Source organism: Hippopotamus amphibius, unplaced genomic scaffold (genome assembly GCF_030028045.1).
Source record: "Hippopotamus amphibius kiboko isolate mHipAmp2 unplaced genomic scaffold, mHipAmp2.hap2 scaffold_332, whole genome shotgun sequence".
NCBI classification, from domain to species: Eukaryota; Metazoa; Chordata; class Mammalia; order Artiodactyla; family Hippopotamidae; genus Hippopotamus; species Hippopotamus amphibius.
This window is the reverse complement of record NW_026648451.1, coordinates 21,437-49,387: the sequence shown is the minus strand read 5'-3', so window position 1 is coordinate 49,387 and position 27,951 is coordinate 21,437. Positions and strand designations below refer to the sequence as shown.

General features: G+C 34.7%; 1 protein-coding gene across 3 annotated transcripts in view; it reads right to left on the bottom strand.

Annotated features, from left to right (window-relative positions):
* Positions 1-27,951, bottom strand: part of LOC130843466 (KAT8 regulatory NSL complex subunit 1-like protein) — a 65,895-nt gene that overhangs the window by 18,697 nt on the left and 19,247 nt on the right. Inside the window, exon 4 of one of the 3 annotated variants that reach the window (XM_057719761.1) lies at positions 23,452-23,656. In XM_057719761.1, the coding sequence (XP_057575744.1) occupies positions 23,452-23,656 (205 nt within the window). The remainder of the gene's footprint in view (positions 1-23,451; positions 23,657-27,951) is intronic. The other 2 variants (XM_057719762.1, XM_057719763.1) reach the window with 2 other exon arrangements.

Sequence of the window (27,951 nt, the reverse complement as noted above, 5' to 3'; positions counted from 1 at the left end):
TAAAGTCTGTTATAAGAGATAAAGGACACTACATAATGATAAAGAGATCAATACAAGAAGAAGATATAACAATTGTAAATATATATGCACCCAACACAGGAGCACTTCAATTTATAAGGCAAATACTAACAGCCCTAAAGGGAGAGACTGACAATAATACAATAATAGTGGGGGACTTTAACACCTCACTTTCAACAATGGACAAATCATTCAGAGAGAAAATCAATAAGGAAACATAAGCCTTAAATGATACATTAGACCAGATGTACCTAATGGATATTTATAGCACATTCCACCCAAAAGCAGCAGAACACACATTTCTCTCAAGTGCACACGGAATATTCTCCAGGACTGATGACATGGTGGGCCACAAAGCAAGACTTGGTAAATTTAAGAAAACTGAAATCATCAAGCATCTTTTCCAACCACAACACTATGGGATTAGAAATAAACTACAAGAAAAAAACTGTAAAAAACACAAATATGTGGAGCCTAAACAATATGATACTAAACAACCAATGGATCACCAAAGAAATCAAAGAAGAAATCAAAAAAATACCTAGAAACAAATGAAAACTAAAGCACAACGATCCAAAATCTATGGGATGCAACAAAAGCAGTTCTAAGAGGGAAATTTATAGCAATACAATTTTATATCAGGAAACAAGAAAAATCTCACATAAGCAACCTAAGCTTACACCTAGAGCAACTGGAGAAAGAAGAAACAAAACCTAAAGTTAGTAGAAGGAAAGAAATCATAAAGATCAGGGCAGAAATAAATGAAACGGAGATAAAGAAAACAATAGCAAAGATAAATGAAACTAAAAGCTGGTTCTCTGAAGAGATTAAAAAAAAAAGATAAACCTTTAGCCAGACTCATTAAGAAAAAAAGGGAGAAGACTAAAACCAATAAAGTTAGAAATGAACAAAGGAGAAGTTACAACTGACATCAAAGAAATACAAAGGATCATAAGAGATTACTGCAAGCAACTTTATGCCAATAAAATGGACAAACTGGAAGAAATGGACAAATTCTTAGAAAGGTACAATCTCCCAAGACTGAACCATGAAGAAACAGAAAATATGAATAGACCAATCACAAGCACTGAAATTGAAACTGTGATTAAGAAACTCCCAACAAACAAAAGTCCAGGACCTGATGGCTTCACAGGCGGATTTTATGAAACATTTCGAGACGAGCTAACAACTATCATTCTGAAACTGTTCCAAAAAATTGCAGAGGAAGGAAAACTCCCAAAGTGAGAGGCCACTATCACCCTGACACCAAAACCAGATGAAGGTACAACAAAAAAAGAAAATCACAGGCCAATATCACTGATGAACCTAGATACAAAAATCCTCAACAAAATACTAGTAATCTGAATCCAACACTACATTAAAAGGATCATACACCATAATGAAGTGGAATTTATCCCACGAATGGAAGGATTTTTCAATATTCACATATCAGTGTGATACACCACATCAACAAATTGAAGAGTAAAAACATGATCATCTGAATAGATGTAGTAAAAGCTTTTGACAAAATTCAGCATCCATTTATGGTAAACACTCTCTAGAAAGTGGGCATAGAGAAAATAACAAACAATAAATGCTATATACGACAAACCTATAGCTAACATCATACTCAATGGTGAAAAGCTGAAAGCATTTGCTCTAAGATCAGGAACAAGAGAAAGATATCCACTCTTGCCACTTTTATTCAACATAGTTTTGGAAGTCCTAGCTACAGCAATCAGAGAAGAAAAAGAAATAAAAGGAATCCAAATTGGAAAAGAAGAAGTTACACTGTCACTGTTTGCAGGTGACATGATACTATACATAGAAAATTCTAAAGATGTTACCAGAAAACTATTAGCGATCATCAATGAATTTGGTAAAGTCGTAGGGTTACAAAATTAATACACAGAAATCTATCGCATTTCTATACACTAACAATGAAAGACCAGAAAGAGAAATTCAAGAAACAATCCCATTTATCATCACATCAAAAAATAAAATAGCTAGGAATAAACCTACCAAAGGAGGCAAAACACTTGTACTCTGAAAACTGTAAGACCCTTATGAAAGAAATCGCAGATGACACATACCACCTTCTTGGATTATAAGAATATTGTCAAAATGACTATACTACCCAAGGCAACCTACAGAGTCAATGCAATCAATTTGATATCAATATAATTTGATAGAGATATCAAATCACCAATGGCATTTTTCACAGAACTAGAACAACAACAAAAAATTATATGAAGACACAAAACCCCCAAATAGCCAAAGCAATCTTGAGAAAGAAATATGGAGCTGAAGGAATCAGGCACCCTGACTTCAGACTACACTACAAAGCTACAGTCATCAAAACAGTATGGTACTGGCATAAAAAACAGAAATACAGAAACAATGGAACAGGATAGAAAGTCCAGAAATAAACCCATGCACCTATGGTCAATTACTCTATAACAAAGGAGGCAAGACTATACAATGGGGGAAAGACAGTCTCTTCAATAAATGGTGCTGGGAAAACTGGACAGCTACATGCTAAAAAGTGAAATTAGAACATTCTTTAACACCATACACAAAAATAAGCTCAAAATGGATTAAAGACCTAAATGTGAGACTGGATGCTATAAAACTCTCAGAGGAAAACAGGCAGGACACTCTGACATAAATTTCAGCAATATCTTTTTTTGACCCGTCTTCCAGAGTAATGGAAATAAAAACAAAAATAAACAAATGCAACCTAATTAAACTCTAAAGCTGTTGCACAGCAAAGGAAATGATAAACAAAACGAAAAGACAACCCACAGATTGGGAGAAAATATTTGCAAATGATGTGACCAACAAGGGATTAGTCTCCAAAATATGCAAACAGCTCAGGTAGCTTAATATGATCAAAACAAACAATCCAATCAAAAAGTGGACAGAAGACCAAAATAGATATTTCTTCAAAGACATACAGATGGCCAAGAGGCACATGAAAAGATGTTCAACATCACTAATTACTAGAGAAATGCAAATCAAAACAACAATGAGGTGTTACCTCATACCAGTCAAAATGGCTATTATCAAAAAAACTCACAAATTAAATGCTGGAGAGGGTGTGGAGAGAAGGGAACTCTCCTACACTGTTGGGGAATGTAAATTGGTACAGCCACTATGGAGAACAGCATGGAGTTTCCTTAAAAAACTAAAAATAGAGCTAACGTATGATCCTGCAATCCCACTCCTGGGCATATATCTAGAGAAAAACATGGTCCAAAAGGATACATGCACCTCAAAGTTCGTTGCAGCACTGTTTATAATAGCCAAGATATGAAAGCAACCTAAATGTCCATTGACAGAGGAATGGATAAAGAAGATGTGGTACATACATATACAATGGAACATTATTCAGCCATTAAGAATGAAATAATGTCACTTGCAGCAACATGGATGGACCTAGAGATTGTCATACTGAGTGAAGTAAGTCAGACAGAAAAAGACAAATATCGTAAGATATCACATATATGCAGAATCTAAAAAGAAATGATACAAATGAACTCATTTACAAAACAGAAACAGACTCACAGACTTGGAGAACAAACTTAAGGTTATCAGTTGGGGAGGATGGGGGGAAGGGATAGTTAGGGAGTTTGGGATTGACATATATACACTGCTATATTTAACCAACAAGGACCTACTGTTCAGCACAGGGAACTCTGTTCAATATTATGTAACAACCTAAATAGGAAAAGAATTCGATAAAGAATAGATACATGTATATAACTGAATCACTTTGCTGTACACCTGAAACTATCACAACATTGTTAATCAACTATACTCCAATATAAAATAAAATAAAACGTTAAAAAAAAACCCAGAAAATAACAACTGTTGGAGAGGATGTGGAGAAATTAGAAAACTTGTACACTGCTGGTGGAAATGTAAAAGGGTGCAGTCACTGTAGAAAACAGTATCATGGTTCCTCAAAAAATTAAACATAGAATTACTATGTGATCCAGCAATTCCACTCCTATATTATACTCAAAAAGAATTGAAAACAGAGAAATAGATATTTGTACATCAAATCATCATCACTCACAATAGCCAAAAGGTTGAAAAAACCCATGTCCATCAACAAATGAATGGATAAACAAAATGTGACATATAAAAACAATGTATTATTATTCAGCATTAAAAAGGAATGAAATTATGATACATGTTTCAAGACTATGAACCTTGAAAACATTATGGTAACTGAACTAAACTAGACAAAAAATGAAAAAAAAAAAAAACCCTAACTATATCATAATTCCATTAAATATAAATTATCTAAATACTCCAATTAAAGTCAGAAACTTTCAGACTGGATAAAAAAGCAAGACCTATATATTGTCCACAAGTAAACCACATTAAATATAAAATCATAGATAAGATACAAGTAAAAGTATGAAAGCAGATATACCTCCTAAGCACTAATCATTAAATATTAGCATCAAAGGAAGTAGACAGGGACCAACATATTATAATGATAAAAAGGTCAAGTCATAAAGATATAAATAGAAAACTAAACATTTATGCATGTACTAACCAAACTTCAAAATATATGAAGCAAAAACTGAAATACATAAAAAGAGAAATAAACAAATCCACACTTAGAAATTTTAACACAAGTAGGATGGAAATCAATAAAGATATAAAAGTTTTGCCCAGTATTATCAACCAAATGAAAACCCCATCAAAAAACAGGGAAATACACACTCTTTTCAAGTGTGCATCTAGACAGACTAAATGATGGGCCATAAAACAAATCTCAATAAGTTAAAAGGACTGAAATCATACAAAGCATGTTTTATAATCACAATGGAATTAAATTAGAAATTAGAGAGATATTTGGAAAATCCACATATATTTGGAAATTAAACATAATTCTAAATCATCCAGGGTCAAAGAAGAAATCATATGACAAATCAGAAAATATTTTCAACTGAAAACACAATATATTAAAACTTGTGGGATGTTAAACAATGCTCAAAAGGAAAATTATAGCTTCATATGGTTATCTTAAAAGAGTGAAAATCAATTTTTAAAATTTCCACCTTAAGAAGTTATAAAAAGAGAGGGAGGCAAATTAAATCCAAAGTAAGCATCATTTACTCATGATACCCCCACACACTCAGTACAATAGCTAAAATTAAAAGGACTGATAATACTGCATTATAGCAAGAATAGGAAACAATTGGAATTCTCATAGATTGCTGGTAGTAATGAAACTAATACTATCCAAATACAATAACACAAAAGTTGTATGTTTATAGTAGCTTTATTCATAATAGCTCAAAAAAGAAATAGCCCAAATGTCTAAGAGCTGATGAGTGTATAAAAAGCTGTGATACACATACACAATAAAATACTATTATGTTTTATATTCCCTTTTAATCCTCATTCTCCACTACTATTTCCTTTCATCCCCATTCTAACGGATTTGATCTCAATCTTTTTTTTTTGTATGCATTACTGTAGAACACATTGTAATTTTAATATTTAAGTTTACATAAACAGTATTGTGCTAAACGTTTTACTCTGGATCCATCTGTCTGTACTAGTGCCAGCCCATATACTGTATTACTGTAAATCAGTATTTAGTAGTCCTACCACCACTCCACACCCTGCCCTCTTGTTTTTTTGAAGTATACTTAGCTATTTATGGATATACATGTTTCAGTAAGTTATTACCTTTCAAAAAATGCAACTAAAATTGATTGCAATTACCTTTAATTCAAGAAACTTCAAAGTCTCATTTGTTAAGATATTTTATATCCTGTAACAAGAGATTTAACCTGTTGTTATAACACTTTTATGTTATATGCTCTGTTAATTCTTAGATAATTAACAATCTGCTTATGAGAATGTATCTTGTTTTTGTTTTTTTTTAAATTTATTTATTCTATTTTTTATTTATTGGCTGCATTGGGTCTTCAACGTTGCATGTGGGCTTTCTGTAGTTGCAGAGAGCAGGAGCTACCCTTCATTGCAGTGCGTGGGCTTCTTATTGTGGTAGCTTCTCTTGTTGCAGAGCACAGACTCTAGGTGCACAGGCTTCAGTAGTTGTGGTGCATGGGCTCAATAGTTGTGGCTTGTGGGCTCTAGAGCGCAGGCTCAGTAGTTGTGGCTCATGGGCTTAGTTGCTCCACAGCATGTGGGATCTTCCCGGACCAGGGATCAAACCCATATCCCCTGCATTTGCAGGCAGATTCTTAACCACTGCGCCACTGGGGAAGCCCTTTATCTTTTTTTTTTTTTTTTTTGGATTTTTAATTGGTTGTTATTTATGTGGAGAAATGGTATTCATTATAATAATTTGTTGATTGAATCGGATTTTCTATATAATTATCCCATCTGAAAATGATAGTTTTATCTTATCTCTAGGTTCAAAATAACCTTCCTTTGGGACTTTGGAGACATTGTTCCATTGTATTCTAGCATCTAGAGTCACTAATGAGAATTACAATGGCAGTTCCATTCTTATCCATTATAGATTACGTGTTGCTTTTGTTGTTAGTTTTGTTTTCCCTTCAAAAGCTTTCAGATCCTGTATATTCTAGATATTCAGAAATTTCGAAGAATAGGTTTAGGTGTGGGCTATTTATTTTAATTTTTAATGCTCAACAGTATCAAACTCAAAACACCATGTCTTTTTTTAAACTATGGGAAATGCTCATGTATAATTTTTCTCCCTGTTATGGGAGATTTCTTGACTTTATATTCCAATTCTTATATGAAATTTTAATTCCAGCAAATTTATAATTTCTAAAGGCAGCTTTTTGTTCTACAATTGCTTCTTTATTACAACAAGCTATCTTTGAAGTTATTTTCTGTCCTTTGAATCATCTATTTTTGGCAATGTTAGCTACTCTTTTGGCCTTTCTTTCTCACTAATGTCTTTTCCTCCTATGTTTAATGATTTGGATATACTGCAGTGCTTCACCTCTGAATCTTTGTATGGGTTTGCTTCCTCCTTACTTCAATTAAGTCTTTATTCAAATAGACTCCAACAGGGAATAATTTTTTAGGCTTAGAATCTGGTAGCTTCCGATTTATCTATAATTACATAAAGCATATTTTCTCAAGGAAATGTTATACATACTATAAATTTGTCTCTACTAGTCTACCCATAAAAGTCCCTGCAGTATAGAACTGTTGCAGCAAAGTGATTAAAATCCTCAGCCAAGATAATTCCACTCTCTAGAGCAGATTCTTCAACGGGTGGAGCTGAAGTTGGTGTGCATGGAAAAGACAGAGCTGGCTTCCCAGTAGAAGAAAGATTATATACAGGTCTTAAGTCATCTCCTCGTCTTCATTTAATCAGACACCTCCTATACCATGGAGTTAACCTATTTTCTATTTCAGACTAATTATTTGTTAGCATAATTCAGATTTTTCTTCTCCTTGCCCTCAATGTAGAAGAGAATATTATCTGGCACTGCCTATATTTATCTCTTGTGTTGCAATTAAATTTGCACATGTTTCTGCCTTATCTCCCCAAGAGGAATTTAAATTTCTATAAGGCCATGTCTTTATTTTTTTTTTTTTTTGAGAACAAAATATTTTATTTCTCTCAATAAAACTATAGTTTACAATAGTATTTACTAAATAAATTATATAATTTCTCTTTTACAAGCAATAAACTAAATCACAAATATTTCAAAGACAATGTATGTACATGACATAAGGCCTTTTATAAATAGCTTTGCTTTTCTCATTTCACTAGTAAACAGTGAAAAAATCTTTATAGAAGCTAATTTTCTATAAAGTATATGCAGACCTATTATACTGATCTTTATATGAAACCGATTTAAACTTTCAATGACATGGGCTATGATTATAACTTTGCAAAAAAGAGCAGAATTTAGATTTTACCATTTTGCATGGATGGATTTTTAAAAAATGTATTAGCAGATTACATATGTCACTTACGGATAAACACTGGATGCATGCAAAATGCAATAATGCAAGTGTCAATAGGAAAATAGCACTTCCAAGTCCAAAAAAGGTGAATGGCAATGGTATAGAAAGCAGCTTAAGTAGAGTTCATGCAGTTGTTCACAGTTCAGCAAGCAACAGCAAATGACAGAAGAGTGTGGTATTTTTCACATCACATCTGCTGCTCAGCCTCTCGGCCAAGGCTCCCCTGACATCTCGCAAACTCCAAGTCCAGCTGATTATGTCTCTGTGTGTAGTGGGGCTCAGCCGAGTTTCTTTTGGGTAATTCTGGAGTGGAGAAACTTCTCTCCCACAACTGTGTTCATGTCTCATCCATCTGCTTAGGTGGTCACCATTTTCACTTATAAATAGACATCAAGCACGGAGGCATTATCATCCTGCATTTCCAGAGCATTTGGCTCAGAAGTCAAGTAGATGGTCCCCTCTTCTAAGGTAAAGGTTGAACTGGAAGGTAACCCTTTACTGTTTGAATAAAGCATAGTCCTGTCGTGTGGATAATGTTCATTGACGTACAAGGAAGAAGATGAAATTGTGGTTGCCAAGGAAGTAGCTTCAAACAGCGATGGCGTGCTAGGCACCAGGTCTAGCCTGTGTTGAGATCCCAATGCTTCTTCATCAAGGCTGCTAAAACTTTGCCATTCGGTCAGCAAATCACGCTTCTCATCCTTCCATTCCTGGCTAATTGAGGACACAATCTCCTGTGAGGTTGCCTTCAGGGCGGCGATGGAATTGCACCGTTTTTTAGAAGGTGAGGCCTTCAAAGCTTGAATTTTCTTGAAAACTCTGGAATTCATAAACTTCAGAAATCTGTCTGCGTAAAAGCTTGGTCTATGAACCGAAACAGTGTCCCCATCATAAACAAGAGCTTTCCAAGAATGTTCCAACTTTTTCATTAACCTATATGATTGCAGAATGTCAATGATGCCCATAAATAAAAGTAGCTTTTCTCCCTTATGGCTTTTAGCTGGACTGCCTCCCATTGTGTCCAGGTTTTCTGTGATGATCCCGTCTCCCGATTTCCCTGGACCCTGGATGGATTCCATTGCTGTTGAGTAGAGGACCTTTTGCATCCCCGGCCGCTTAGCATCAGGCACATTTTGTGAAATTTCCTCTTCTTTATCTTTAAGAGAATGGTCCAAGATGTGGATTCCCAGCAAAAGGCTATAGTCCATGATCTGGAAGCTTTCCAGCACCCAGCAGTCTCTCTGAAGCATCTTCATGAGCGCATTGTATGTTTCTGTATCAAAATACAACCCTTCGTGCATGTCTTGCAGGAAATCTAAGTCTTAAATTATTTGCTCACAAAAGTAGCCTGCATGCACATAAAGTATACAAACCTAATCAACTTACATTTGCAAAAGTAAGTGAAAACCTTAAAATGGAATTTTTATTATATATAACTTAACTTCCATAACTGGATTATTTTATTAAACCACCCAGCCTTATGATTTAATAATCTGTGAAATAACAGTGATGAGATTGACTACCAAGTACTAAAAACACTACTTTTGCAAATTTGTCTTGAGAGATAAAAAAACAGTACAGAAGAACAGAGTTTAAAACAGGAATAATTCTACCTTATTTATAAAGGTTATACTATTTACTTTTAATAGTAAATTGTACTTTAATTTAAAACGTGTGACATGATAACTCTTATCATAAATATATATGAAATGGTTCTTGGACTATATCCTAAAACTTATGAATGAAAAAATTCTCCTGCTCAAAATAGCTTCCTACCCAGCATTCCATAGTCCTAATGTGACTATTTTATATTTAATTTACTACTTCTGTAGGACTTTACGAAATGCAAATAGCATTCTTCAGAATGACAGTATCATTGGTAAATAGTTTATCAGAGGATCTCCTAGAGATAACACAGATTGTTATGTTTACATAAAAGCAAGGAGAGGAAAAGAAAAAACTAAATTAGGGAACTTAAAGAATACTATGGGGAGGCAGGAAGCTTGCATAAAAACACTAGATACCACGAGGAAGAAGGACAATAAAAGACAAGAGTCCTGCAAATAAAGTTTCATTTATGTAAAAATTTTGCTTGGGCTAAGTCTTGATATTTATAGGACAGGTGATTTAAAACATATTCAGGGGCTGCAAGTATTGATAGGGAAGAAATATTCACCATGATGGCCACCTCCCAACATGGAGGAAGGTAGTTGGGTTGGGAGCATGACCAAATGAGACTCTGGGCTTTTTCCCACTTCCTTTCCCCACTCATAGCCAAATCATCTATACTTTTATGAATTTCATATAAAATATTTAATATTCTGATCTCTGGTCTAGCTCACTGAATACATTTCTTGGTTTATTCTTGCTCAAACACCTATCTTTATTAACTAAAAATCTTAAAATCACTACTCTAACTTAAAATAGAATTATTGTTATGATTAGCATCCTAATTGGGCATGCCCAAATACCCACAACATGTTTCTCTAGAAAACTGTATCCAGAATTCAAACTCGGATGCCAGAAGCCTCTGTCCTCTTGTCCCCAGTTGGATAGAGAACTCCTTCTGCCAGTAGGTAGTCAGGGTGGCTCCTGTTACCTAAGCTGAGGCATGAACAGGGTGGGGCCTAAAATTGCATAGTGATTTACACTCCTATCAAGTAAGAGCTAAAGAAGTATATCATGGCCAAACATAAATTTCTTCTTTAATTCTTAACTGCAAATGAAATTGTGCTTTAAAAAAAAAAAGCTATTAGCAAAAAAAAAAAGCTATTAGCCACATTTACATTTTAAGACTTATAGTAGAATATTATTCCGGAAAACATATTCATATCTTATCTGTGCCTGCCAATGCATTTTTCCTGATTCTAAAGATAACTCTATATCTTCAGATAGATTAAGCAATATTATACCAAGCATAAAAAGGCATAGACTGTCCATGAATAAACTATTTTAGTAATGAATAAGTAAGTAATGTATGTATGAATATTAATGAATAAGACAGCAAAATATATAATTCAGCTAGAAGATAAGAAAGCCAAAAAAATTAAAATAGAAACTACCTGAAGTGTTAACAATTGTTGCTACGGGCTGAGGTTTCATAGGGAGAAACAGTCTGAAACAATACACACAACATTCAAATCAGATGTTTTACACAGGCTCATCAAAGAAGTAGTGTTAAGACTCAGCATTAGCACTTAAAAGAAAACTACAAACTCGTACTTACATTTATGTAAATAGTGTATCTTTTCATCTTACTTTGTGCTTCAGTTTCCCCATATAAAATGGGGCATGACTATTAAATAAGAAATACATATAAAGTATTCATAAGTGGAAAGAGTGCCTGGCATATAATAATTGCTTAATAAATATTAGCTATTATTATGTGACATTCTTATTAGAGATTAGTATTGTAAAAAGGGCAAAATCAAGTAAAAATGTATACTAATTTATGCTTATTATTATTTTTGCCTGGCAAAGGGATCATAACCTCTTCAAATATTGATTCTAAATAATTATTGCAATCCTTTTATCTCTATTTCTTTTATCTTCTTGCTCTAACAGAATAAGAAGTATAACAATTGCCTGTAGAAATGTGGAGGATAAAAAACGTTCATAATAAATCCATAGATCTGGCTAAGGAGGTTTCTAGGCAGAATGTTTAAAGTGCCAATTGTTTACTTAATTGCCTGTGATAAAGTATGTATGGAGTAACGAGCTTCAAAAGGAGCTAATAGATTTTAAAGCAGAATTTAGAGGAAATACAGAACCAAGACTTGCTGGATTCAAAAATAAGACTGTTTCTTATTTCCAGCCACTCCGGACAGCAAAAGGTTCAAACGGTAAGAACTGACATCAGTACAAAGATCAAATGCAGGGAACTGCCAGTAAAACTGTGGCCTCAGTGTCAAGTATGTATGGAGTAACGAGCTTCAAAAGGAGCTAATAGATTTTAAAGCAAAATTTAGAGGAAATACAGAACCAAGACTTGCTGGATTCAAAAATAAGACTTTCTTATTTCCAGCCACTCCAGGCAGAAAAAGGCTATCTCACTATTATATGTTGGGTATGTATAGAGCAAATAACTAATAATGTTAGTTTGCAAATCTTTCCATCCAGAGAAACAATACTTGAGGGGCTACACCTAAAGAACCACACTTGAGGAGCCACACATAGAAAGTCGCAGTTCAGGTACCAGGCATGACTTAAGAGGATGAAACTCAAGACTTTAAACCTGAACCTAATAAAGTAATGAGATGAGAAATTAGAGGTCTTCAGGGGAAAAGATGAGGTAGTTTTTCATATGAGAGAGATGTCAATAATTGGGAATCAGAGGACGGTCTGTAGTAGTACCCAGTGATGGCTTCCAATGAACCACGTCTCCCAGTATTCTTGCCTCTGAATAGTCCCTCCCACACTAAATCCTATACTGATTCACTTTAACCAACAAATTAAACAGAAGGGCATTGCACTAATCCTACACTTAAGTCTTAAGAAGCACTGGCAGCTTTCATATTTGCGTTTTTGAGAATCTGGGTCACCATGTAAAACTACCCTGCTAAAGAAAAAGTGTGGAGAAGCTCCGTGGAAAGACTCTTAGACTACATGGACAGAGAATGAAACCCAAGTATTATAGCCCACTCAAGACCCCAGATGACTCCAGCCTTAGTTACCATCTTACTGAAACTGTATGAGAGATCTTAGTCAAGACTGGAAGAAGAACCACTCAATTCACAGAATCATGAAAGACAATAATAAATGGTTTTTAAACCACTAAATTTTGGGATGGTTTATTATGTAAAAATAGATGACCAAAATAAGGATGGGCTAACTCTGACTGTGTAGCATGTACCCATACCTACTTATGTAGTGAAGAAGATATATATCATGATGAATCTTTGCATATGTATATACATATATACATAGTATCCACCACCACTATGACCAAGATACAAAGCACTTCCAACAACCCAGAAACCTTGGTTGTACCCTTTCCTGGTCAACTCCTACCCTTTGCACTGAAGTAACCACAATTCTAACTTCTATCACCGCCAACTTTTATCTGTATTTATTACAGAGTATGTATTCTTTTCTTTCAGTCAACATAATTCTGGGAGATATATCTAAGTTATTGTATCAGTAGTCTATCCTTTTTACTGCTGTATTATACACTACAATTCTCCTGCTGATAGACATTTAGATTGCTTTATGTTTTGAGCTTTAATATGTAAAGCTATTATAATACTTATGTAAGTCTTTTTGTGTACAGATGTATTCATTTCTCCTGGGAAAGTTCCCAAGAGTGGAACTGCTGAATTATAAAGACAGAAGCATGCAGTGTGTTTCATTGTGGTTTCAACTGTATTTCCTTGATGAGTAATAATTTTAAACACATTTTCATATACTTATTGTACATTTGGATATCCTCCTTTATGAAAGACCTGTTCAAATCTTACGTCTATTTTTTTATTTAAAAGAAGTTCTTACTGTGGTAAAATACACAAAAACTTTACTATTTTAGCCATTTTAAAATATACAACTTTGTTATGCCTATTTTTAATTGGATTGTTTGCTATTTTCTTGTTTTCTTAGGAATATATACATACACTCAGGATACAATATCTTTTCTGGATATATATGTATATATACATAAAAATATATACATATAGCAAATGTCTTAACTCAGTGTATACTTTATTGACTTTCTTAATGCTGTCTTTAAAGGAAATAGATTCATAATTTTAATAAAGCCCAAATTAACAATTTTTCTTTCATGATTAGTGTTGTTTGTATTTTAAGAAGCTGACTACCCCCAAAGACATGAAGATATTCTCCTATGCTTTCTTCTAGCTTTATTGCTCTCCTTTCACACATAGGTCTATGATTCACCTTCCTTTTTCTTGAAGTTAGTACATATTTGTAGCTGAGTAGCTCTATCAGTGCACTGCCTGCCTGCCTGTAAAATTATGAGGGTCCAACAACTTTCATTTTGTGCAGTTTCTGCTCCTTTCCATCTAAGCTGGTAGTGTTTCTGTTGATATAACATTCTCAAAAACCTGGTGGGTCTCCTCTGTATGTCAAGAGGATCTCTTGTCATTAGACAAGAGATTTCTTCCTAGATCTTTCCAGGAAAACCCCATCTCTATTTCCTGGCTTCAACTAAGATGGTTGATTGGATTCCTCAGTCACATGCTTAATCTCTCCAGCAAAAATCTGTCCAGTGCTCAGAATGAGAGAAAATACTTGCCAATGAAACAACTGACACAGGATTAATCTCCAAAATATACAAGCAGCTCATGCAGCTTAATACCAAAAAAGCAAATAACCCAATCCACAAATGGGCAGAAGACGTAAACAGACATTTCTCCAAAGAAGACATATAGATGGCCAATACACACATGAAAAGATGCTCCACATCACTAATCATTAGAGAAATGCAAGTCAAAGCCACAATGAGCTATCACCTCACACTGGTCAGAATGGCCATCATCAAAATATCTAGAAACAATAAATGTTGGAGAGGGTGTGAAGAAAAGGGAACTTTCCTGCACTGTTGGTGGGAATGTAAGCTGGTACAGCCACTATGGAAAACAGTTTGGAGGTTCCTTAAAAAACTAAAAATAGAGCCACCATATGATCCAGTAGTCCCACTACTGGGCATATGCCCAGAGAAAACCATAATCCAAAAAGAAACATGTACCATAATGTTCATTGCAGCACTATTTACAATAGCCAGGACATAGAAGCAACCTAAATGCCCATCAACAGATGAATGGATAAAGAAGATGTGGCATATGTATACAATGGAATATGACTCAGCCATAAAAAGGAATGAAATGGAGCTTTATGTAATGAGATGGATATACCTAGAGACTGTCATACAGATTGAAGTAAGTCAGAAAGAGAAAAACAAATACTGTATGCTAATTATATATATGGAATCTAAAAAAAAAAAAAAAAAAAAAGGTACTGATAAACCCACTGACAGGGTAAGAATAAGGATGTAGATGCAGAGAATGGACCAGAGGACACAGGGTTGGGGGGCGGGGACAAAGAGGAATCTGGGATGAGGTGAGATAGTAGCATAACATATATATACTACCAACTGTAAAATAGATAGCTAGTGGGAAGTTGCTGTATAACAAAGGGAGATCAACTTGATGATGGGTGATGACTTAGAGGTCCAGGACAGGGAGGGTGGGAGGGAGTCGCGGGAGGGAGGAGATATGGGGATATATGTATAAATACAGCTGATTCACTTTGCTGTACCTCAAAAGCTGGTACAAGAGTGTAAAGCAATTATATTCCAATAAAGAGCTTAAAAAAAAAAAAAAGAAAGAAAAACTTGTCCAGCCACACCCTTGGATTCTCTCCAGAGCATGCTATATAATTTTTTGCAACAGGATAAGAATTTCCCAAATTATCAAGTTCTGGTTCCTTTTTGCTTAACGATTGCTTCCTCAATTTATCTATATCCTCCCATATTTTACTATAAACTGTAAGGAGAAACCAGACTGCAAATTCCACATTTTGCTTGATAATTTGCTCAGCTAAATATCCAGGAGTTCACTGCTTACAAGTTCTGTTTTCCATTCAGCAGTAGAATATTATTCAGCTAACTTTTCTACCACGTTATAAAAAAGATCACTTTTCTTCCAGTTTCTAATTATATTTCCTTCTGAAATCTTGCCAGAATCACCTTTAAACATTCATATTTCTTTCTGGTAACATTCTGTTCATGACAATATCTATGCTCTAAGATGACAGCGCCTTCATCTTCTGTCCTCCTCACTTCCATCTGAGCTTTCATCAGAATCTAGGCTTTTTTTTATCACACACCTCAAAATTCTTTCAACCTGTACCCAATTACCCAATTCCAAAGTCACTTCCACAATTTTAAGTATCTACTAAAGCAGTACCCTACTTCCTGGTACCAGACTCTGTATTAGTTTCCTAGGACTGCCATAACAAACTGCTGTAAATTAGGTGGCTTAAAATCACAGAAATTAATTTTCTCACAGTTCTGGAGGCCCAAAGCCCAAGACTGAGGTATTAGCAGGGCTGAGCTTCCTTTGAAGGCTCTAGAGGAGAACTGTTCCTTGCATCTTTCAGCTTCTGGTGACTCCTGATGTTCCCTGGCTTGTAGTAGCATAACTCTAATCTCTGCTTCCATCCTCACAAAGCCTTCTTCCCTGTATCTCTGTGCCTCAAATCTCTCTCCGCCTTTTCTTACAAGCATACTACTCACAGGATTTAGGGCCCATCCTAACTCCCAAATGATCTTATCTCAAGTTAATTATATCCACAAAGACTGTATTTCCAAATAAGGTCACTACATTAGTTTGCTAGATCTACCGTAACAAAGTACCACAACCGAGTGGTTTAAACAACAGAAATTTACTATTTCATAGTTTTGGAGGCTAGAAGTCAGAACAATGTTTCAACAAGACTGGTTTCTTTTGAAGAGTATGAGGAAGAACCTATTCCATTCCTTTCCCCAAGCTTCTGATCTTTGCTGCCAATCTGTGGTATTCCTTGGTCTGTAAAAGAATAACTCTGATCTCTGTCTTCATCTTCACATGGCATTCACTCTGTATGTATGCATCTGTGTTCAAATTTCCCTTTCTTATAAGGACACCAGCCATATTAGGTTAGGGTCTACCCCAATCACCTCATCTTAACATTTGCAGCAAGCTTATATCCAAATAAATTCACATTCTGAGGTACTAGGGGTTATGACTTCAACATATGAATTCTTGGGAAGACAATTCGACTCATAACAGTCATATTCATAGGTACCAAGTATTAGAGCATAGACATAACCTTTTTTGGGGGTGGGGGGGGGTACAAACATTTTGCCCAGTATGGTTTTTTTTTCTTCTAACACTTCAAATATTTCATTCCACTCTTTTTGCTTGCATGGTTTCTGATAAGAAGTTAGCTGTAATTCTTATCCTTGTTCTATAGCTGTTTTCCTCTCCACTATTTTTCAAGATTTTCTACATCTTTGGTCTTCTGCAGTTTGAAAATATTATGCCTAAGTATTTATTTTTTGGTGTTTATCCTGCTTGATGTTCTCCCGCTTGAGTTTCCTGAATGTGTGCTTTGGTGCTTGTCATTAACTTTGGAAAATTCTCATGTATTATCACTTCAAATATTTTTTCTGCTCTGTTCCAATCACACATTTGATACACCATCTGAAATTGCCCCCAAATTCTTAGATGTGCTCTTCTGTTTTATTCATTCCTTTTTCTCTTTGCATTTCAGTTTGTGAAGTTTCTACTGACCTATCTAAACTTGCTGATTCTTTCCTGAGCCATGTCCAGTCTACTGATGAGCCCATGAAAAGCATGCTTCATTTAGGTTACAGTGTTTTTACTTCTAGCATTTACTTTTTTTTAAATTATTATTTATTTTATTGGCTGTGTTGGGTCTTTTTTGCTGTGCGCAGGCTTTCTTTTAGTTGCAGTGAGTGGGGGCTACTCTTCGTCATGGTGCGTGGACTCCTCATTGCCATGGCTTCTCTTGCTGCGGAGCACGGGCTCTAGGCACGTGGGCTTCAGTAGTTGCCGCACATGGGCTCAACAGTTGTGGCTCACAGGCTCTAAAGCTCAGGCTCAATAGTTGTGGCACACGGGCTTAGTTGTTCCGCGGCATGTGGGATCTTCTTGGAGCAGGGATCGAACCCATGTCCCCTGCATTGGCAGGTGAATTCTTAACCACTGCGCCACCAAGGAAGCCCCTCTAGCATTTACTTTTGATCTTCTTAAGAGTTTCTATCTCTCTGCTTATATTACCCATCTGTTCTTGCATGTTTTCTACTTTACCCATTAAAAACTGTAACATATTAGTTATTTAAGAGAATTCCAATACCTCTGTCATATCTGAGCCTGGTTCTAATGAATTCTTTGTCTCCTCAGTTTTTTTTCCCCTAACATGCCCTGTAATATTTTGTTGAAAGTTGAACATGATGTCATAGGACCTGAGGTAAACAGGCCATTATTGTGAGGTGTTATGTTAATCTAAGAGTCTGAGTGGGACTGGGTTTAATACCAGCTACAGTTGTGGGTGCCAGAAGCCTAGAATTCCTCCAATGCCCCTGTTAAATATTTCTCCTCGGAGAGACTATATATTTTGCAGCTGTAACCCACTGTTACTGTACTGGAGTCCTGTTGGTGTCGTGGTAAAGAATGGGGAAGAGAAAGCATATCTACTAAACTAGCATAACTTACTATAATCTTATGATTAAATCTCGGTCTTTTGGTAGGTCTGTGTCCCTGCTCTATGAGTTTAACAATTGTTTCTTATTTTCTACCCCCATTCTCTCTTAGGTGAGACAGAAAGGCTACAGAGGGCAGAAGTGGGAGAAGTGCTCTTCTTCCAAGTGGAATAAGGCTCTGGTAAAGTTTTTTTTTCCCCTGAAGACTAAACCTTGTAATAGATAATGCTCTGGGCTTATTTCATAAAGGTTACCCTTCCCCTTCCATTGCAGAGCCACTAGGGATCCTTCTTGACTCTTCACTCTGAGAACCTAGTTGGGTGCCTAGAGGTCCATGAAAGTGTGAGGGGTGGGTCTCTCTAAGACTGTAGGACCCAGGAGATTTTTACTCTCAAGTTAGTCCACTCTCAGCTTCAAGCAATTCATCAAAATTACCATTTAAATGTTCCTACCAGTTAGTTTATGAATACTGAGATTTCTGCTCCAGGTAAGCAGATCTTGGCTGTAACTCTTTGGATTTGCCTGTCTCTCCATATTTTGGGGTGGCAGAATTGAGGGGCAAACTCAATTCTCTGATGGGTTCATAAAAAGACACTGATTTTCAGTTTGTTCATCCTTTTTCTTGCTGTAAGGACAGAAGTGACAACTACCAAGCTCTTTACATGCTGGAGCTGAAACCAGAAGTCCCCCTAGTGTCTTTAATAGTATGATGATTCCTTTTTTTTTTTTTTTTTTGTAACTTATACATGTAGTTGTTGCAATGAGAATATTGACTGGCCAACTACCTACTACATGCTACCTAGTAGCGGAAGACTCCCATCTCTCTCCGTTACGCTTATGTAAGCTTTTCTCAATCAGTACTCTACTAGAGAGTTAAACACTAGAAAATGACTTAAATAATTATTTTCTAAATTCTGCCAAAGATGTTACACAGGTAGTATCATTCTAGATGCACAGGGGTTAATTTATTACCAGAAATGGATGCCTTAGCCTTTTTACCTCAATATTTCAATGTGTATTTCCTAGAATAAGGATATTTTCTTACATAACTGCAAAATATCACACTCAGGAAATTCAACATTGATATAATATTTTAATATAATCTGCCATCAATAGTCTGGTTTTCTCAATTGTCTCCATAATTTTTTCCCTTCAAAAGAATTGATCATGAATATATGATCTGGATCATATATTCATTCAGCTGTCATATATCTCAGTCTCTCTTTCAATCTGAAACAGTTCCTCAGCCTTTCTTGGCTTTTATTACATTGCCTTTTTTTTTTTTTAAGAATACAGGCCAGTTTCCATTTTTTAATAGCATGTTTCTGATTTTGGCTTTGTCTGATGTTTCCTCATGATTAAATTCAGGTTATGTATATCTGGTCAGAATACTACACAGTGATATTGTATCCTTCCCATAGGATATATTCGTTTTGATCACTCAGACAAGATTATTGTCTAGTCCTCTACCACATAGTTAAGAGAATATCAATATCCTGCTCCTCATCAAACATTTCCTCAATCCTGACCCCAGACTTCTCATGCATTGATGATTCTTACCCAATCAATCCTTACTATGATTACTGCAATGAATCTCTAATTTCACTGCTCACTCCACACTTGTTAATCAGTATCCTACTCTACGGAAAAGTTTTCCCATTCCCCTTTCAAACATGCGCTCACTGGTGCTTCCCTCTCTGTCTCTCCCTTCCTCCTTCCCTCCCTCCATTTATCAATTATCAGGATAGATTCAAGTCTTCCTATGTTTTCACTGGGTTCATCACTGTCCTTATTAGCTATTTGGATGTTCAAAGAGCCCCAGATTTGGCCAGTGGGAGCCTCTTCAAACAAACTCTTGGGTGTTTTTGTTTGTTTTTTGGGGTTTTTTTTTTTTTTTTTTTTTTTTTGATATGCCCTCATCATTTTTTTAAAAACACTTCATTGCCTTCTACTAACAATAAGATGTTCCAGGCCCATTTTATATCTGCTCTTCCCAACCCTGGAGATCAGCCATTTCTCCAAAGATCTGTATTTCCTTTCAGTAGGGAATGGTATTAGAGAACAAGAATGAGTGCCAGGCGTTCTCACCACTATCATGGTTAAGTTTGATTCTAGACTTGTCATATCCAATTTGGTAGCCATTATCCAAATGTGGCCATTTAAATCAAAATTAATAAAAATAAATTAAAAATTCAGTTCCTCAGTTGCACTAGTCACATTTCATGTGGTCAATAGCTACATGTATTTAGTAGCTACCATACTGCACAGCACAGATATTTATAGAACATTTCCATCATTACAGACAGTTCTATTAGACATTACTGTTCTAGACCCTTTCATAAAGCAAATCAAGGAAACACACACACACATAAATTCTCACTCTCCATTGCCTTTTAAATATCTTCTTACATTCTACTACATTAATTCTTTCACACATTAATTATTTATTGAGCATATACTATTGGACAGTTACTGTTAAAGGCCTTGTAGGTTCAGAAATATACAGTCCCTGTTCTTGAAAAAACTTACAATGTAATGAGAAGACAGAAAAATAAATGGAAGATTATTATAAAATAATGGATTATTATTGTAACACAGGGTGCTACATTAATATATACCCCATAGTGGGAATATCAAGGAAGGCTTCCTGAGAGAAATGACATTTATTAAATTTAAAAAGATAAGTAACTATTATCCTGGAAATTTGGGGGATAAGTTGGGGGTGGGGGCATTTGCTGTTCTCCATCATTTTTTCCATCTCTGTTTCAATTACTTAAGTGCTTTATCTGCCCCCAAACCCTTTCAAAATTCTGTTTATCTTTCAAAGTCCATCTTTTATGGTGCGTTTCTTAATGCCTCTAACCAGACAAAGCCCCTTCTCCTACTACCAAATATACAGTCTTTACTAATTTCAAACATACAAAAGATTTGGTTTAGCCACTGTGGAAAACTGTATGGAGGTTCCTCAGAAAACTAAAACTACAATTTCCATATGATCCAGCAATCCCACTCCTCTGCATATATCCAGACAAAACTATAATTCAAAAAGATACATGCACCGCTATGTTCAGAGCAGCACTATTCACAATAGCCATGATATGCAAACAACCTAAATGTCTATCAACAGATGAATGGATAAAGAAGATGTGGTACATGCATACAATGGAATACTACTCAGCTATAAAAAAGAATGAAATAATGCCATTTGCAGCAACATGGATACAACTAGAGATAATCATACTAAGTGAAGTAAGTCAGAAAGAGAAAGACAAATACCATATGATTTCACATGTGGTATCTAAAATATGACACAAATGAATCTATCTATAAAACAGAAACAAAATCACAGAGAACAAACTGGTGGTTGCCAAGGGAGGAAGGTTGGGGGACGGATGGAATGGCAGGTTGGGATTAGCAGATATAAGCTTTTATGTATAGAATGAATAAACAGCAAGGTCCTATTGTACAGCACAGAGAACTATATTCAATATCCTATGACAACCATAATGGAAAAAAAATTGAAAGAAAGAATGTATATACATAAAACCGAATCACTTTGCTGTACAGCAGAAACTAACACAACATTGTAATATACTTCAATAAAAATATTGATTAAAAAAAGATTTGGTTTATTTTTGTTGTTATTAATGTACTAATGGGTAAGAACATGGGCTTTGGAATCAGATTCATTGCTTACCAGCTGTATGACCTTGGAAAAGTTACTTAATCTCCCTGCACTTCAATTTCTGCATCTAAAGGTCAGATTAATAATGCCTCATAGTTATATTTTTGAGGACTAAATAAAATAATGTACTAAAAACGCTTAGCATTATAACCGGAATATGATAAACCACATGGTCTACTAGTAACAATAATATTAGACTTGTTTCTTCCTTTGTTTGCTGAAAGTTTTAAATTTGTTTACACTTTTCCATGCCAATCTTTACACTATCAAGCCATATACAGTATTTTAGTAATACTGAGCAAATCCACTAAATTATTAAAATAGATTCCTTCCAGTCAGAATACTAAGGCATATTTATATGTGAAATATTTTCGATAGACAATTCTATTTACGACTATGAAATTACAAAATCAATTTCAAATATATTATTTACCTATTGCTTGTAGAAACTTTAAATAAAAAATTAAATAAAATATTTCTTATGGGCTTCCTAGGTGGCGCAGTGGTTAAGAATCCACCTGACAATGCAGAGGTCACGGGTTCGATCCCAGCTCCAGGAAGATCCCACATGCCAAGAAGCAACTAAGCCCGTGTGCCAAAAAAATAAAAAAATAAAAAAAAAAATAAAAAAAAAATAAAATAAATATTTCTTATATAAAAACTTTAAATAAAATATTTTCCTATATTAGGTTGATTAATTGTGTAAAATTTCTTAAAATTCTGAAATAAAATTTTTTTAAAAATTTCAAGTTGGGAGAGCAAACTACTAATACCTGAACTCCTAAATGGCAAAATCAATCTATTAATAAAAATTAATCTGTCAGAATTCACATTCCTATTTATAAAAGGATCCTATAAAACCAAATTTGATATTGGTTCCTAACAAAACAAAGCATGTTGATTTTTTATAGAAATATTTAAAAATGGTTAATGTAGTAATAATCAAAAACAATATTAAATCAGGGACAATTTCTTTCCTTTGACACATTATTTAAAATAAACAGAAAAAAAGCATCTTATACTATGAGAACTAGAGATAACTTATTTTGCCCTCCATCACAGTTTATTTAGATAGGCACTAAAAGACGTAAACCTAACATTTTGCTAACAAATGAAAAATGTGCTTTTCAAAATGAATGCTTTTAATGAAGCATATTTTATTTGTAAAAAGTGTAAGCATGATCATCTAAAACTTAATTGCTTCTATGAAAAAGGAGTGCTCACCAGGTTTAACAAACTAAAAGGGAGAGCAAGGTCATTTCCTTCAAAATAACTGACTGCTCTGCAGATTTTCACTTTTTTCTTTACTAAGCAAAAGACAAATATATAATACACTTGTGTTTTCTTTATTACTCTTACCAGTAAAATTTAAAAATCAATTTGATGTGTAATTTTCTTTCAAATTAGTTTAAGCAAAATAGTGATTTAAAAAATGGAAATGTGAGAAGTTTCAGAACACATTGCTATTTTAAAAAATTAAATCCCACTTATTCTAAATAACTGTGTATAACTCATATCCTCTCACTTGTGAAACATACTGACAGTAAAATCCTTGTTCATGTTTTCCCAAAGGCAACCTTACCTGTGGAGTCCAATAAAAAGTAGGGCTCAATCTGTAGAGTTTTCGTTTGTGGAAACTCTGAAGTGGCCTTGTTCGAGCTGCTGTACTCATAATAGTCAAGGATGTAGATTTCAATCTTGTCCTGTCTTTTCTCCTTTTCTTACTGTGCTTCTGGTTAAGTAACCAGCTACTGGAGGAAGAGAGCTCATCTAAATTCTCTGAAGCACTGAAATGCCATGAAATAATTGCAGGGAAGAGGGAATAAAACAAAACAAACAAACACAAAGAAGACAAAGAAAACTAAATGTAAATCACCTTTATCTATTATGACAGAAGAGTATTAATTTTAGTCAATTTTGTGGTAACAATTGATGAAAGAATCAATATTAATGGGAAATTACATTTCAAGTTGTGAAAATAGAATATCTATCTTCTCCTGCAAAACAAATATCCCACAGGTTAGAGGCGCTCACATGAGTTCACTAGCACAATGTAAATGTTTACTGTAACTCAATAATTCATGAATATTACAGTGTTGAAACTATTTACATCAAATTCTTTTTGCTTAAGGGTGAAATTACATAGGATTACAGGTTTTAAAAGGGCTAAAGTCTCATCACTACATCATTACCTGCTCTTACATAAGTATTACACATTCAGTGAATTTTGAAACAGATGCAATCTGACTACCTTTTAAGAATTTTTTAAAACTTCTGATGACACAGAAGCCACAAACTTTAAAATATTAAAACAGATCACACAAATTACACATGAAAATAAGCATAATTGTATAATTTTTCTTCATAAGTTTTTAAACATATAAGAATTTTAAAACATCAGGTCATCAGGAGGAAGTTAATGCTTATCACCACATAAATTTAGCTTCATTTATACCAGTATGTTATATATAAAATATTCAGCTTTTTGGGCACTATAATATACCAGTTTCAACCTTATTCATATAGACAAAAGCTAGTCAATTTAGCATTCTACGATTAACAAGTGAATCTGCTGCATATGATATTGTTAATCAACATATAAACTCTAAATGTGCTATTTTGTTTATGTAGAGTCAGTGTTTAATGGCAAACATAAGATATGGTTTTTCTATAGCAGTATCACTTGTTTTGAATTTTACAGCTGCTATAAAATATTCTATTACCTTGTAGATAAAGCAAGTAATTCAAGAATGCTTTACATAGTAATAAGAAGCCAGAAATAAAGGTACCTGAATGATTTATGTTAGTGAAACCAAAGAGAATAATAAAGTATGGAATTTGATGACTACATACAAATACATAATTGAGTATACACTACTGGCCAGACCAGTATAGGGAGAAGAGCTGGTGATAAATATTTCACTTTTAAAATATTAACTTTAGTCCTCAGAGAGCTCTAGTCAAGAATGTTTTAATTCTCAGTTAATAAATGTTCTAAAGACTGTCTATCTGAGAAAGGTTTAAGGTATACCGATACTCTCAAATTAACAGGTCCAATCTCATATACTGATGTTACTTTCTGTGACATATCATATGTATTACTATGAAAAACTTGAAGTATGTAAGTGCTAAGAAACAGTCTTCTCTTGAGAAACCAGCCATGGACCAAGGGTAAACAGAAGGCATACGCAATAGCCAATATCAAGTTAGGTACTGAGCATGTCAGGTGGCTGGCACAGAAATGAACCAAAGTCACAAAGAAGACAGGTTTCAGTAGGTAGCTGGTACGAGAGGTGATCACATCAGGAGAGCGAGGATTCAGGAAGGTAGGAGTAGATCTAGTACAACAGGAGGCTCTTCTTCTAGCAAGTTAGAACCACCTCTAGGCAGATTATACAGGCTCCTTAAAAGAGACATTGCTTGGGTAATCTCTAGGGAAAATGAGGACTTTTTCTTCTGGTAGCCTGAAGCACAGTTAACACCTCTTCCCTCTGTTCAAGGACTCTAGTTGTTAACGAGTCCTTAGTCTCCCCTTCCCTATAGGAGGCTTAGCCATAAAGAAGGTGAGCTACCATCTCCTCACTGAATGACAGCACACAGCTTTTAAACTGGTGAGAGGCTCATAGGCTAGTTTAAAGATAAATGTAAAACTTGTCATTTATGTCACTAAATGTTATATTTTCAAGTTTCAAATGTTACATTTTCAAGTTTTCACATTATCATAGGAAAAAGCTCACCAAAGTTAATTTGGCATCTAAGCCACTTTTATAAATAATTGATGAGCCTTTTGTAAAGGGTTATTGCAAATCACTGATAAATTCACTTATTCTGCACAATGTTTTACACTAAAAGACAGGGTTAATCAATGAATCTCACTGAAAAGCAGAACAAGAAAATTATTTGGAGGATAACACAACCCTGCTCAAGTGACTGTATGTAACCTAACGCTTTTTCCTCAGGAGATAATAGTACCATACCTAGGTAATTAAGTATTAAGCAAACAGGAACTTCAGACAAAGACATCATTGATAAACCAATATACTATCATCACATGACATTCTTCAAAAAAAAAAAAATTATAATAACAGAAGGTGGAGGAGAAGAAGGAGAAAACCCAGGAGGAAAAAAACATTTCAATAAGAGATAAGGCTTAGTATTCCCACTGAGTTGTGGGTACACCTAGGAAACCCCAGAAACTGAGGATGTAATGGGCCACTGTCAAGTATTGTCATGTTATAATTATCAAGAAAATTATCAATAAATATCCAATAGCAATACATAATTATCACTGGACTTTTGAAACAGCATGCTTACAAGAGGTAGAGTACCAGATTAGACAACAAATTACACTTCTTTAGATTTCTAACTGGAAGCTTTTGCTCAGAAAACAATAAAAATCCCCCAAAGGATAGCCTAGGTCCTTTGTGTAATAGGCAGACAGCACAACTTGGCTTTAAAACAAATTAAATAATTGAGGAGGGGGAAGGAGTGGGGGTGGGTTTTTAGGCTTATACTTTTCTGCATTTCCACTACCACTCTCTTAAACCAAGCTTTATTGTGCCAGAATTACTCCAATAGCCTTGTAACTGGCTTCCCCTCATTCATACTTTTTTCCCTCCAGTCCCTTCTATACCAACGTTTTGGGGGAACAAGTCTGGTCCTGTCTTATCCTTTCCTCCCACCCCTACTATGCGTACAATCTTTCAAAGCCTTCCCAGTTGCTCTTGAGAAAAAGACTTAAATCCTTAACGGAGAAGACCCGGCTCTCTGGCCTCTGCCACTGGCTCTCTGGCCTCTGCCACTGGCTCTCTTGCCTCATTGTGCATCACACTCCCTCTTGTTCCCAGTGTTCCAGCCACACTGCCTCCTTTCATTTCAAATAACTCACACTCACTACAGTACAAGACCTATTATATATAATTTCTGCTTCCTGGAATTTTCTCACATCCTCCTTAACTTACATAATTTCCAATAATCATTTGGTTCTCAGTTCAAAAGTCAATTCCTTAGGTAAGTCTTTGAGCCCTTGCACAGTCTCTCCAAAGACTAAGTCCAAATTCTGTTATGAGCTCTGATAGTACCGTTCACCTTTTCTTCATAGTATTTTTCATGGTGATAATCCTACATTTATTCGTATAATTATCTGATTAATGTCTGTCTCCTTTTCTAAGATTGTAAGTAGTAGAGAGACTGTGTCTGTTTTGTTTAACTTTGTATCAGAAGTTCCTGATATTGTACCTTGCATAAAGCAAATAAATGCTCAACAAATATTTATTGAATGAATGTAGAAATATATACACATATATTTTCAGATTTATCACTCCAGCTCTGTGCTTTGCACAGGGCATGTATAACACCACATACTACATATAATTAGTAGTTTAGTGAATAATTAGTGAATAATTAGTTTAGTGAATGAGTAAACATGGAACATTCTAATTTAAGACCCCAAAGAAGCACTAAACAGAAGGCTACAAGAGAGCTCTTAGAAAAATAAGTTACATACTTACACTGTCTTGAGTTCCATTCTAAATGTCTAACTGGTTTACAAAAGTTAGTTTCTGATAGTAAGATATGATGTATCTTATTTTATCTTACAATCATATATACCCACTATAAATTTATAAGAATAATAAGCAGATGAGAGCTTTAAGATGTTTTGATTTGTAAAAGAGAAGGCATGGATAAAGTTTAAAAGTTTTCTTCTAATTTAAAAAGTGCAAAATGACTGAGAGCTTTATCTAAGAAAATAATCCAAAAATCACGAGTTTACATTTTATTAACATTGTTTAATTTCTCTAATAATTATTTAATGACTTTCTGATATAACTGGTTTTCTATTACAATTCTAGAAAATCTTAGCAGTTAAGATATTTATGGGTAACAATAAGCATTCAATTTGCTTTTACAAAGTATAAATGGAATACTTCAAGTGAATTTTTAAATAAAAATGTTACTGTATTCTGATTACTACAGAAACCAAAGGCCTAAAAGTGAGGCAATTAATCTTTTAATTGATATTTTATTATAAATTCCTACCAAAATCAATTTCTGCAAACATTATGTACTTGTATCAAAAGTA